This window comes from Thunnus thynnus, chromosome 5, assembly GCF_963924715.1.
Source record: "Thunnus thynnus chromosome 5, fThuThy2.1, whole genome shotgun sequence".
In the NCBI taxonomy this organism is placed as follows: domain Eukaryota; kingdom Metazoa; phylum Chordata; class Actinopteri; order Scombriformes; family Scombridae; genus Thunnus; species Thunnus thynnus.
Genome location: NC_089521.1, coordinates 3,472,681 through 3,485,365, shown reverse-complemented (window position 1 = coordinate 3,485,365; position 12,685 = coordinate 3,472,681). Strand labels below are relative to the sequence as shown.

At 39.8% G+C, this 12,685-nt stretch overlaps 1 protein-coding gene across 1 annotated transcript in view; it reads right to left on the bottom strand.

The window, feature by feature from the left end:
- The window catches only part of cmip (c-Maf inducing protein), a 52,539-nt gene extending 46,378 nt beyond the window's left edge, over positions 1-6,161 (bottom strand). Inside the window, exon 1 of the mRNA XM_067588737.1 lies at positions 5,153-6,161. Within this exon, the coding sequence (XP_067444838.1) occupies positions 5,153-5,479 (327 nt within the window). The 5' untranslated portion in view covers positions 5,480-6,161. The remainder of the gene's footprint in view (positions 1-5,152) is intronic.
- Between the last annotated feature and the right edge of the window lie 6,524 nt (positions 6,162-12,685).

Genomic DNA, 12,685 nt, shown 5'->3' with positions numbered 1-12,685 from the left:
CTGTTAACTGAAACTAATGAAACCCTCTTGGCAGCCACGCTCAGTTTCACAAAGCTCTTTTCTCTCAATCATCTCAATTATTTGCTGTGCGTGGGGATGTTGTTGGAGACACAGAGTCATCGCTCTTTGCCTCTTCATTGGAAGGAGTCTCTCTGTAAGAGAGCAGAGCAAATGGATCAGCATTGTTCTTCTGCCCACATAACGGCTCTGTGCGACACTGAGCACAACAACGCCACTCAGGAAATGCACATTCATGCTTCACCCTGAATAAAAACCCCTCTTCCTCATATTTCAGCCTTTACAGAGTGAAGAATATGCAACATCGTTGATAAGCCAACTTGCAGACACATGATTGCTGTATACAGGGTGTCACCGCTCACACACAAACACACTAGTCAAGGGAATTTCTGGATAAACCAGCCACATGACTAGATTCAAAACAAAAGAATTAGCATTAGCGTCATTATTTGTACCACTGGCTTGTATTCTGGTTCAGCTTCATGCCACAAATACAAAGCACACGATGGACAGGATAGCTGAAGGACAGCTAAATTACAACATTTTGAGCAACATTCATATTTCATTCTATGTTAACAAAATGTGCAATGGTTAAGACATTCAGCTGATGGCTTAAAAGCATTGAGGTGCATTGTTACCTTACAGATCAGCAACACTTCCATTAGCCTCTGAGGGATTTTACAGGGTAATTTATGAGATGTCAGCCAGTCCCCGGCAGTCAGTGACTGTTAGCATTTGGCTCTTTGAAACAAGAACAATAAAGCAGCTACTATAAGCATGAGAGATCCTTGAAAGGCAACTGCTTGAAAAAGGACTATATAGCACAAATCAACAAAAGTTCGATTTACTAAATTATTACTTATTTGTCTTTATTTAAACTCGAAAATCATTGAGGGCAAAGCCCTCATTTACAATGACGTCGAGCAAGAAGGAATCAATAAAACAAACATATAAATACAATTAATAAATAGAGTAACAACAAAATCAATTAAAACAGGTACAAACAGAAGTTAAAAGGTTTGAGACTGTGGATTTAAAATGACCAAGAGTTACCAATGAATTCATTTTTGAAGTGCTTTGTAGTGTGTTTCAGGTTGTTGGTGCAAAGAAGCCAAAAGCAGTTCTTCCAAGCTCATCATAAGCCTTTGATGGTAGACTTCTCATATGCACAGTAGTTTGAAAAAAAAAGTATCTTAACCTATGGTCAATTAAGTAGGTTTTTCCAGGGCTTTCAATCGCATTATTCACCTGAAAAGCTAATAAGTGGTCCTTGAGTGAATTGTTTTATTTATTTCCAATGAACTTTCATGCTAAATTCTAATATATAGGAAACCACAACTTCTTTTCTCAAATGACGAGGCTAGAACATAGATATTAGATGATTCTGTAAAATCCCGTATTATGTAAAATTATTTTTTCTTATATCCAATGTCAACATTTTAAAAATTCTAGTTCTACAAAATATCTGTGCATGGCAATTATAGAAATGTGGTTATGGCAAATAAAATCTGATTAAGGTATGCTTGAGGTTTAGGCAACTAAAACACTAATTGCAGGTCTGTAACAGGATGCAATCTCCGGTCTCCTGTAGGAAAGTCAAACATGCTACAAATCTGGATTTCCACAACCTTAATTCTGCCTATTAAGGCCACATTACTTCCTGCACTGGCACTAAATGTTGGACGTAACACAAGAGATTTGGAATCATCCAATATGGATGTATTTCTTAAGGATACTGAGCTTTAAATCGATAAATATATTAAACATGGTGCATCATTTTCATATAAGTAAATGTTCATTCTTGCCATTTAAGGTTTATTTGGAGTAAATAGATGAGGTAGTTAGCATGAAAAATAAGCTTCAACAAAAGAAAATTCCAGGAAAAATACACCCTACATTGTCTGACTGACAAGAGATCCCTGGGAAGTGGCAACACAAGAACACCACAGCAATGAGTGTTTTAAGGCCAAAAATGCAAAACACTTTCCATGAATTCTGGCTTTAGATATGGAGAAATAAGCTTTGCCTAATCCCTGCTTCCATAGAGATGGTTCCTGGCTGTCTCTGAGGGCTGCTGTTGACTGGCCAAAGTTCGAAGGCTGCCCCTGTTTCCCACTGCAGCCACAATCAATATGAGATCACGGATACTTAGTGGAGCTCACAGCGCACTACTTAAAACCACATCTAGGAAATGTAATCAGAGCAATACTTTTGTATTGTGACCCAAACAGAAAGTAGTTACCTCTTTGGACTTGAATTGGAACTGTGAGTTCTTACAAATACTCCAATAAACTGACACATAGACTTCTGTCTGGCCAGTCACAATGATGTATGTTGAAGTATTAGCATGAATTCTGCTATCAATCATGAAAGGCACCAACACTCATCATCTTACTTGAACTACATCAAACTTGTAAAACAAACAAGACTGTGTCATTTTTGACAAAATAAAGCATATTTCTCAACCACATTTGTAGGAAACATTGGGATAGAGCAGCCTTGTCAACCTCTTATTTGATGTTTTCAGTTCAGAAAATTGGATTTTAAAAGGAACTAGTGAAAGCTAAATAACATTAAGCCACAGCCATTTCTGGCATCTCACAATGTGAGCAAGCAAACAAGAATGCACATAATCACCTCCAATAATTTATTTTTACCAGTTACTATCAGCTCATTTTGGCAGCAAAAAGGGCAAGTCATGTTTCACTTGTCAAAAAATCTGTCTGAAAATCTTCATCTCTATTGCAAGTTTCCAGACTTGCTCCAAGTGAGAGACGCTATTGCTAACGTAATTGATAACCAAACTACACAAATAAATGTATATACTGTATGTATATGTGTAAATGTAAGCTAGGCTACTTATTCATTCCCAAAGGAAAAGATGAAGAAAATGTGCAAAAGGTCCTTATCTTACCCTGACATTTGACAGTACATATCAGGATAATTTGTTGCACCTTCTCGCTTCAACCAGGCCTTCATATTGGATGTTAAGAGGTGTTGCACACTCATTCAACACCATGCTAAAATGTTAGCATACTTTATTAGCTTAAAATAGTGACCCATTGGTCATAAAGCTATTAAGCAGGTTGTGTTATGTAGCAGTGTGCTTTAATGAAATGGTCAGGTAACATACAATTAATTAGAAGGCGTTGTGTTGCCAAAAAGTAAAGCAATAAAACTAAGCTTACATATGTGTGTGTTAACAAACAGGAACTACAGGCACGGAATCAGCCATCAAGCAGTTTTATGACAGGCCAGTGTATGCTAACAAGCTAACGCGGAGCTCCTGGGTCAATGAATTACTGAGGATGAATGTATGAATTAGCAGCCTCTCCTGTCCTGGAAGAATCTACCAAAAACTAGTTAAGTTCCTTTAAAGAATACACTGTGGATTCATGTAGCAGTGTGTTATTTGGTCACCAGGGGAAAACTGCCATGACATAATGCTTCATGACCAATTATTAACTACCCAAGCATGTTTCATAGATTAATTGATTTATGATAAATATCTTTTCAGTGCATCATTGACTTATCATCGAGTTACACCCACAGCAACAGGCTAATATATAAAGTCGATCAACAGTACACGTAACCAGTGTTAGGGTGAAAAATTAAAAGAGAAGTCACCAGTCAGTGATCAGCATGAGAGACCAATATAAACACAAGTCTATTATATTTTCAGAACAGCAGAAATGAATTCCATAAAAGGCTGTTATTCTGTTTCTTGTGATGTGTACAATTCACTCAGCTGCAAACATTGAGCTTTACGTTGACCACAGGTAAACTGAGCTCTGGTGGGTTCACCCTCAGCTACATCCATAAGTCTGTTCTGCAATCATAACAGTCTCTGAGACATTGCACACTGCAGTGGGCAATTCAGCACACTCCTCTAGCGTGGGTGTGATAGGCAGACATCCAAAAAGCCTCTAACAAAGTGTGTTGATAAAACATTGGGCCTGGCTTTGTGGAAAATGTCAGAGGGGTTGATAAAAAACAGAAGGGGAAATAAAGGCTTTTATTATTTCGGCATTATTCTGCTGAATTACAAACAATTACAATTGATTACCACAGGCATGACTCCTATTGTTACAAGGTGTCTATGATTTCTCCAGACTGGAGAAATATCAAGAAGATATCATTTCCTTGAAATACATGAACATTTTGTTATTGTGCTTATTTGGATCACCAAGTAGAAGTCGTAGTCTCTCCTCCTTTTTATTTATCACTCCACCATGGGTTAAAGTATCCATACACAGTCATATTCATGATGACAGATAGGCCTGTTGGTATTGGACTGATGTGCTGAGTAGGCCCAGCAGCTGATCAACAGTACCTATAGGCCATATCAACAACAGAGGGAGATATCCTCCATTTATTCACACCACCAATGCTACACCGACCTGTAAGATGATTGGAATAACAATCATAGCAATATTACTGAAGATAGCACCTTATCAGTGTATTTCCTATTCCTCTCCACCCTGCACTCCTTCCATCTGACTTGCATGAAGCAACATATAAACATCAGTTTGTTATGGTGGTGAAGGCTGTTGCAGTATAGGAGCTCTCAGCTGGTTTCATGTCACACACATAACAGGCCCCTTAGACCCCCCACTGCTGGGTTTTATTCCCAGAGACTAGAGAAGATCTTTGTTTTTAATAATTCAGAATCAGATTTTAAACCTGCTCAAAGCCTCCAGGAGCCACGTAGAGACCCCGAAGAAACACACACACTTCATGGACCTGCGCTTCAAGGGCCCCTTGTGTTGCGTCCCCCGCACCCCAGTGTGAGAACCAGGAGGCTGCGAGTCACAGGTAGAGTGAAGGTGTGTTGCACAGGGAAGTGATGGAAGGGTGGAGGATGTGTGGGTGGAAGGGAGCGGGCCACAGCAACAGTGTTGCCGATATTATCAGCGGAGAGGGCCGTGAAAGCAGTGACACGCTGCTGTCTTGTAAACTGCGTCAACAACAGACTGTGCGTAATCTCGGTGCGCGTCTGCTGCGTCCAGACAAGAAAAGACAAACACCAAAGCTGCCTGTGGAATGTGAGACGCAGCATATTATATGGTCACACTCACACACACTCACACACACACACACACATACACAAACTGGAGGCGAGAAAGCTACTCACGGTGGCCGAGGTCAGGCTGCTGTCTGTGAGCGTGAGGTGGTGCGGCTCCCATCTCCGCAGGAACTTGGAGGTGAGGATCTTGCTGAGGAAGGTGCGGGGGTGTTTGACCACACACACCTGGATGTCCCCCTCGTGGAGCAGCTTGTAGCGCATCCCGCTGCTGCTGCAGTGGTGCAGGGACCTCTTACACGGCCCTGCGCCCAGCTTGGTGTTATTATTCCCCTCCGACATCTCCCCCAGCAGAGGCTTGTTCTCCTCGCACTGATAAAACTGGTTGTTGTGCAGCTCGTTGCCCCCGCCGCCGCCGCTGCTGCTGTTGAAATCCATAGTTCAGTAATCCAACAGTTTATTGTTTCCAAATGTTACTCTCGCGGAGGGGAGGGTGAACGCGTCGCAAGGATACAAGAATCCTACATGTATATTAAAAAATTGAAATGTCTGAGGTCGCTCTGATCGAGCAGGAGGGGGGTACCTACCTACCTACCGCTATAACACGACCTCAATGACTGTAGACACGGCCAAAACAGCCACAGAAATACCACCAAACAGTGTCTTATGGCAGGATATCCAGACAAGGGAAGGTTTTTATGATACAGTGCAAATAATCCACCATTTTCCTCCCCGCACAATGCCCCATGAATTGTCTCCACGGTGCGCGTCTCGCCTCCCCCCCACCACCAACGAGCTATTCAATATGTTAGGGCCATGGCCTTATCCATTCCGTCCGCCCCGGTGCCAAACAGAATAATCCACAGCGAGGAACGCATGAGAAGAAAAGGAAAAAGGGCGAAATATCCAATGGCGGTGGCTCTAGTCTCCTCGGTGGGGTTTTGTGGTCATTACAGGCTCACTGGCTCGGTTTCCTTTTATTCAGTCTTTTCCCCCTATCTTGGTGTAAAGGAGCCAGCACTCTCCGGCAGAGCTGTGCCGATTGGTCCCCGCTCGTTCATGTGATACCGGACTGACGTCAATGGGGAGGCGAGCGGATGAGCCGTGTGTCTTTTGCGCTTGACTGTCTGCCGAGGGCGCACGCTCACCCACCTCTTCTCCTCACCCCTCCACCTCACCTCCTCCCCTGCGCGCAGAAAAATGGAGGAGGGGCGCAGCGACTTCAAGCGATCCACCACACCGCCCCTCCTTCCCCACCCACCGCCCCCACTCCACTGGAAATGATGCGGCTTGTGAGCATCCACATCATTTTCCAGGGAAGAAGCTCAGAGGGGAAGATTATTCACATGGCGCTGTTGCATAAACATAAGTTTATAAAGAGGGAAGAACGGAAGACCTGATGTCACTCACAAGGAGGTTCACTAATGTGATATAAATATTCATGGCATATAATTTGTGGTGTACGTTGTGCATTATAGTATCAAATGAGGCAAGATGTTTAAAAAATATTGCATTTATTGGAGGAAAAATATGAATCGCTAATTATTATATTTTTCTTTACAATTATCACTAATCAGAAATTGGTCTATTTAAATATTTTTCTTCAAATTATTCACTTATTATTACTAAGAATTATCATTTAGCCATAGCTTCCTCTGCTTTTTATTTTGCAGTGCAACAATGAAGACTTTACTGTTCCACCAAAACTTATAAAACTGTGTGTCCACCAGGGCCATAGCAAGAAAATACTGAGGTCAAGTGTCCCCGCTACCCAGCCCTCACCAAAGTTTGACCAAAAGCCAATTTGGATTTCTCATATTTTATTTATTCAATTAAGTGTTCCACTTTCTGCTACTTTATCTCCCAGAATGAAAGTGTAAAATGCAATTCAGAGCCTTGTCCACACAAAAATTCTAAAAGCTGTATTTAGTTATTATTTTGTTGGCCTAACATTTACACACAATGACTGTAAAAATCCTGAAATCAGCTTATAAAATAAACACCATGTGTGAGCCCTCAGTGTCCTCAATGGTAGTGCCTAAGACCCTGGTGTCCATGAAAAAAATCTCCTGTTTTTAACATTTAGTTACGTGATTTAAAGAGAGTTCTCTTGATCTTGCAAGATGTTCCAACAATTACAACAATTATTCATGGTCCCCAGAGCATGACTACTAATGTTTTTAGAATTTTAGAACAAAATTGAACTGACAGATTGAAATTTAATAAGTATATTCCTGCTCCTCTGAAGATGTGCCCTGATGAGCTCCATTTTGGACACTTCATGAGCTTCCCTCCAGCGCCACCATCAGGCCAAAATTTAATTTGTACACAGAATCAATTAAAAAGATTCTGTGAATTTACTGAGCCTCAGAGGATGAATCTATTTTATCCCATCCATGAGTGTTCCTCTTATACCACCATGAGGTCAACTGAAATTGTTATTTAATAGCTGGAATGCAGTGGATATCAAAAGCACCCAGAGGATGAACCATTATCCTTTCAATTTTTATCTAATGCCCTTATCAGGCCAAAATAAGCCAAAAAAGATATTTCTTAATATAACAGGCTAGAACATCATCAATACATTACGTAGTTTGTTCTCTCCAACACATTCCTATTGTGGTATGTAATGAATGTTACAGCGTCAAGGATCCATCAGCTGGCTTCAGACTGTCTGTCTTACTAGTCTTGATGATAAATTCCACCAGATCAAGTTTGGACTCAGGTAGGGGATGAGTTCCTGAAAGGGGAATGGCACACCTTGCCACACCCTAGCAGAGATTTATTGTTTTAGTCATGGATACTTAAGAAGGACGGATGTTTAACAATACAGGGCCCTGAGGTCACGTCTTCTACTTAAAAACTATATCTGCTCTGCTGCCCAATTCCAACTAACACTCACTCACTTATGAATAAGCTGTGACTCATACTTTTTCTCAGCATTTTTAAGAGAAAAAAAAGCATTTTTTAAAAACATAACGCCAAGCTCCACCACAGGCAGTAGGGGGTGATGAAACGTATCATGTATAGTCTCCTGTGATGTGAAAGTGTCAACTCTGGCTTTTCTGCAGTATTACTATAATACCAGGGTATCAACAGGAAATACTGCGAATGTGTTTTTATCTAGCCCCTTATCTTCAGCATGAAGAACATTTTACACAGGCACTGAAGAGTATGAAATCACTATTAAAAAGCTGCTTTTCAGGCAAACAATAATATTATTTAATTTGAGACTTTTTACATATTACACATTCAAGTTATCTATAATGAGTTGCACACTGCTTTGTTAAGATATTATATAAGATATCAGGACAGAGGATCAACATAACATCTAAAAAGTTCAAATTGCTGTCAGTCAGTATTGTCTCCAGATGCTTCACAAGACGGAGGCAGCTCAGACGTTAAGCTTATTGATGAAACATACAAGAGAATTATTTTGTGATCTAAAGGAAATATGTGATGTGTTTAGGGTCTGTATGAGAGGTGAAACTCTATTATACAAATTATACCAGTGTTATAATTACATACCTAGAGAAAAGATCAGCTTTGTCAGTTTAAAGATCACCATCAAGAGTTTGAACATCACCAATCTTACACATCAAAGTGTGTTTCCGGGAGGTGTTGGGGAGTACTACTGCTTAAGTGAAAAAAGTAGTATAAAGTCCTTTCTGTCTCCAGAGTGAGCTGTGTGAAATCTGATAAATTGCCTCAAGTGATGTCACTTAAGTCAGTGTGGGTCAAGCCCCCAGGAACAGCGACAGGCTTTGAAACCAATTTGACATAGTGGCCAAACCGTAGACTTACATTGTGAAAGATATGTGTCACAATCCCTGAGAAAAGTCTCGTTGTACTATCAGAAGTTGATCCATTTGGTCTGATAACGTTTTGAAAGTCTAGAAGAGCCGTAAGATTTAATTATTTTATCCCCATTCAAGTTAGCCAGAGGGCTAAACTGGAAGTTAACTGGCCTGGCCAGTGGAACTCTCTAGTGAGCATGCTTCATGGGTGCATGGGGGCTATAGAGCGTGCACAGTATATTTTTATCTGGGTAATTTCCGGGGTGTGGAGTTAGAAAGAAGTGAGATCAGCAGACCTCTGTAGCTGCTCCTCATCTCTGTTTAAGGCTAGCAGCTCTGCACTACATTAACTGCTACTAGCATAACACACCAGAATCTCTGACCGAACTGTCAGCATTCAGGTTGCGTTGTGGGTAATGTAGGCACAAGGTTTTGACAAGGAAGAAGAATGCAGGGACTTAAAAATACAATATCTCTGGTTCTCCATTGATTTGATCCATCGTGAGTCTGACATTACAGGACTGCAATGTTAAATCAGTTAAGCTACGGCTGACTCATAAGTAAGTGTCCACATGCATGCTGGGATGTATATGCAAAAAAAAAGTAATGACATGAGTATCTCATTTAATGTAATGTAAAGAGGGTTGTGTAAGGTTAACACAAAGCTGTCTTTTCACCAATCAGCAATGCTAAGTATTGAAAACTCCAATCCAGTAGTTTATTGGCCAATACTATTTAGGACTAATATAAATCTCCATCACATTTTTGTCAGGTAGGAGCTGTGACAAAGGAAGCACAGGGGATTAAGGTTTTCAGTTACAACTGAGAAGAAATTCTGTCATCTGGATCACGGCTCAAAAAGCAAAACAAACAAACAATAAATCTCCATGTTAATAAAACATAAAAACATACATTTGCATGGTAGTGTAAATAAGACTGAACTGAAAATAAAGTTAAAAGGTAATTTTCAGTGCTGTTAGCACCACGAACAAACTCAGTTCACTATTATGTTGGAGGAGGATGCGGAAACCTTAGAGACAATGTATCAAACCTGGACATGTGAGAAATACTGCTTTGCATGCATTTCAGGGCAAACATGGTTTACATCTCATACGCACAGTGGACCATATCATCTGTCAAATGCAGGTGGAAAAAGTTAAATTCAGTATGATGATATCACTGTTTTGAAGTCCCGGTGGGAGGGAAGGATGAGAGCGTGGCTGTAGAAACACAGGTGAGTGTCAGGGCAGCGCAGCCAGGTGCCACAGTCTGTACTGAGTGTAACAGATGGGGAGCAGAGGCCTCAGTAGCTTCCCATCTCAAGGGTCCCAGCTCACAACAACAGCTACTGAAGTATCACCACTGAGGTTTCCACATGTTCCCAACGGGAAGTTCTCTTTAAAACTTTTTTTTTTTTTTTTCCGTTCCGCCCACAGTCCCCCATCAGCAGAGTCCTTCCTGCTGACACTCCAGCCAGTATTGTTCTGAAGACAAGTTACAACATGCCGACCAGACTATCTCGTGTTGTGTCAACAGCCAATGAAAACCAAAGTGGAAAGAAATAAGCAATGTGTCGTACAGACAGACTGATATATTGATTTGGCAGTAATGGAAATAATTATATTAAATAAGCTAGGTCACTGCCACACTGAAAATCCAGAACATACGTTATCAAATAGAACTTTATTAAACTGTAAAATTTAATTTTCAATGTGTGTGGAAGACATTTCAAAACTTCAAATTCCTGATTTCACACAGAGTTAGTGTGCACCAAAGCATTCATTATTTGTTATGGAACTGATCAGTACAACAGTGGTTGTCTGTGGGAAGGAGTCTCATAAACTGAAATGATACTAGACATTTTTAATGGAGCCTGACCAATATATCATCCAGCCCATACTGTTCACCAATATTAGCTTATAATGGATATGATGGTATTGGCACATATTGCTGGCAAGAAACTTCAGTAGAGAAATGCCAATAATATTACATGTTTGATGTCATTTAGAAACAGTGTGTTGTATCGTGTGTTGTGTTGATCAGATCAATCTCATTACATATATTTATTAGAATGGTTACAGCTTCAAACAAGCCCATGAGACATTATTTTTTTGTCATTTATCCAGTATTGTATTGTTTTTAACACTGTAGTGAAACCAAAGACCATTTCCCCACATGTGGACAATAAAGTTCCTAACTAATGAAACAGCCTTGTTAATTAACTCCACCAACTTGGTTGATGTTGTTTGCAGGTCAGTGGCTTCACTAGATAACTAGAGCACCAGGCAAATGTGTGTGTAAGCAGTGGTTGAAACTAATGTTAGCACACCTAACAACATGTGCTGATCAAATTTAGCTCTTGGCGTAGTATGATTGATTAGGTTTTTGTTTTGTTTTTAAGCAAAAAGTAGCACTTTATAATTTCTTGCAAATACACAACAATAGATCCTACAATAATTCTTTAATAATAAAAATTTAAAGGATCCTTGTCAAAAATGTTTAATGTAATGTGTTTATGTTAAAAAAAAAAAGCCCATATACATATCAGATTCTTTCACTTTTATTATCGATAACAGTCTTAAAGAGTAACTGTGAAATTCAGTGGTTTAAACTTCTCACCTTGCTGCAACGATGCACTTCAAGACACTGTGACATCACTGGTGGGTGTGGTCGCGGCAGAAAGGAAGCATATTTCTGACTACATGATGCTGGCTGTGGTCGAAGGTAAAACAGGCTTTAAGCCTCCAACCAGAGAGTTGAAAAGCTGTTAAGTTACTCTTAATAACCAAATTTAAGTGGTGCTTATCAAAAATGTTAACGTAATATGTTAAAAATGAATACCTGCCAATCTATCATTGGATTTACTCAACTCTTAAATATCAATATCAGACTGCTCAAATTTTAATCAGATTCCATATGACAAAATATGGATACATGAAACCTTTTTAGGTGTTACATGAATATGATTTAATGTCTTGTTATTTGCATCAGTATCTATAGGTCCACTAAACAAACAGGAAGGACAGTAAGCTCACATGTCCAAGCAACAGCCAGCCCATTGACACAGGACCCAGGAAGTGTGTGTACACAAGGTTTTGACTGATGAGAATTGAGAATCATTCTGCATTTTTTTCTGAGAAACATTCTGAACAACGATAAAAATAGGTAATTTTAATATAAAACACTTTCAATGATTTATAATTTACAGCAAGTGTAAAGTAACTTCTTTCGAACAGTGACTACTCAGGCTACAAGAGGCAATCACGGGGTATTGTGAAATGCTATAATGTAGTGTAACAGTAGCACAATCAGAGAAGAGCCACAAAGTCAACAAAATCAGTCAAAAAATCTTAAGTTTGCTAACATTAGCCACGATAAGCTTCTCATCATACCAGACCATTTAAGGCTGCAACACCAAAACCCAAAAGTATTTTTAAATTGAAGAAGATCAAGATTGGGTTTCTTTTGTTATGATTTCAACATTTCATTCATAAGAGAATGAATATACTATTTCTCCTTTTAAAAGCAAAATATTCCTGCTTTCGTTCTCAAAGTGGAAAAACCCTTCACCCAGATTTAGCGCATTACCGGAAACTACATAGTCTTCAACTGAAATTATGACACATGTAGAAAGTGCCTATAGAGGAAACTCGATCATATGATTTATGATTAAAAGAGAAGCATCTCATCAGTCTCACCCTTAGTTAGACAGATTAGATGTTGTTCTTATGGATAAGCAGTGTATTGGCCTTTATTAGCCACATACAGTATCTTAGTGTAAACCTACACTGTAGTTTTGTACCACATTCCAAAGTGTCAGGTCAACAACCCGTCCCCCCACCCCACA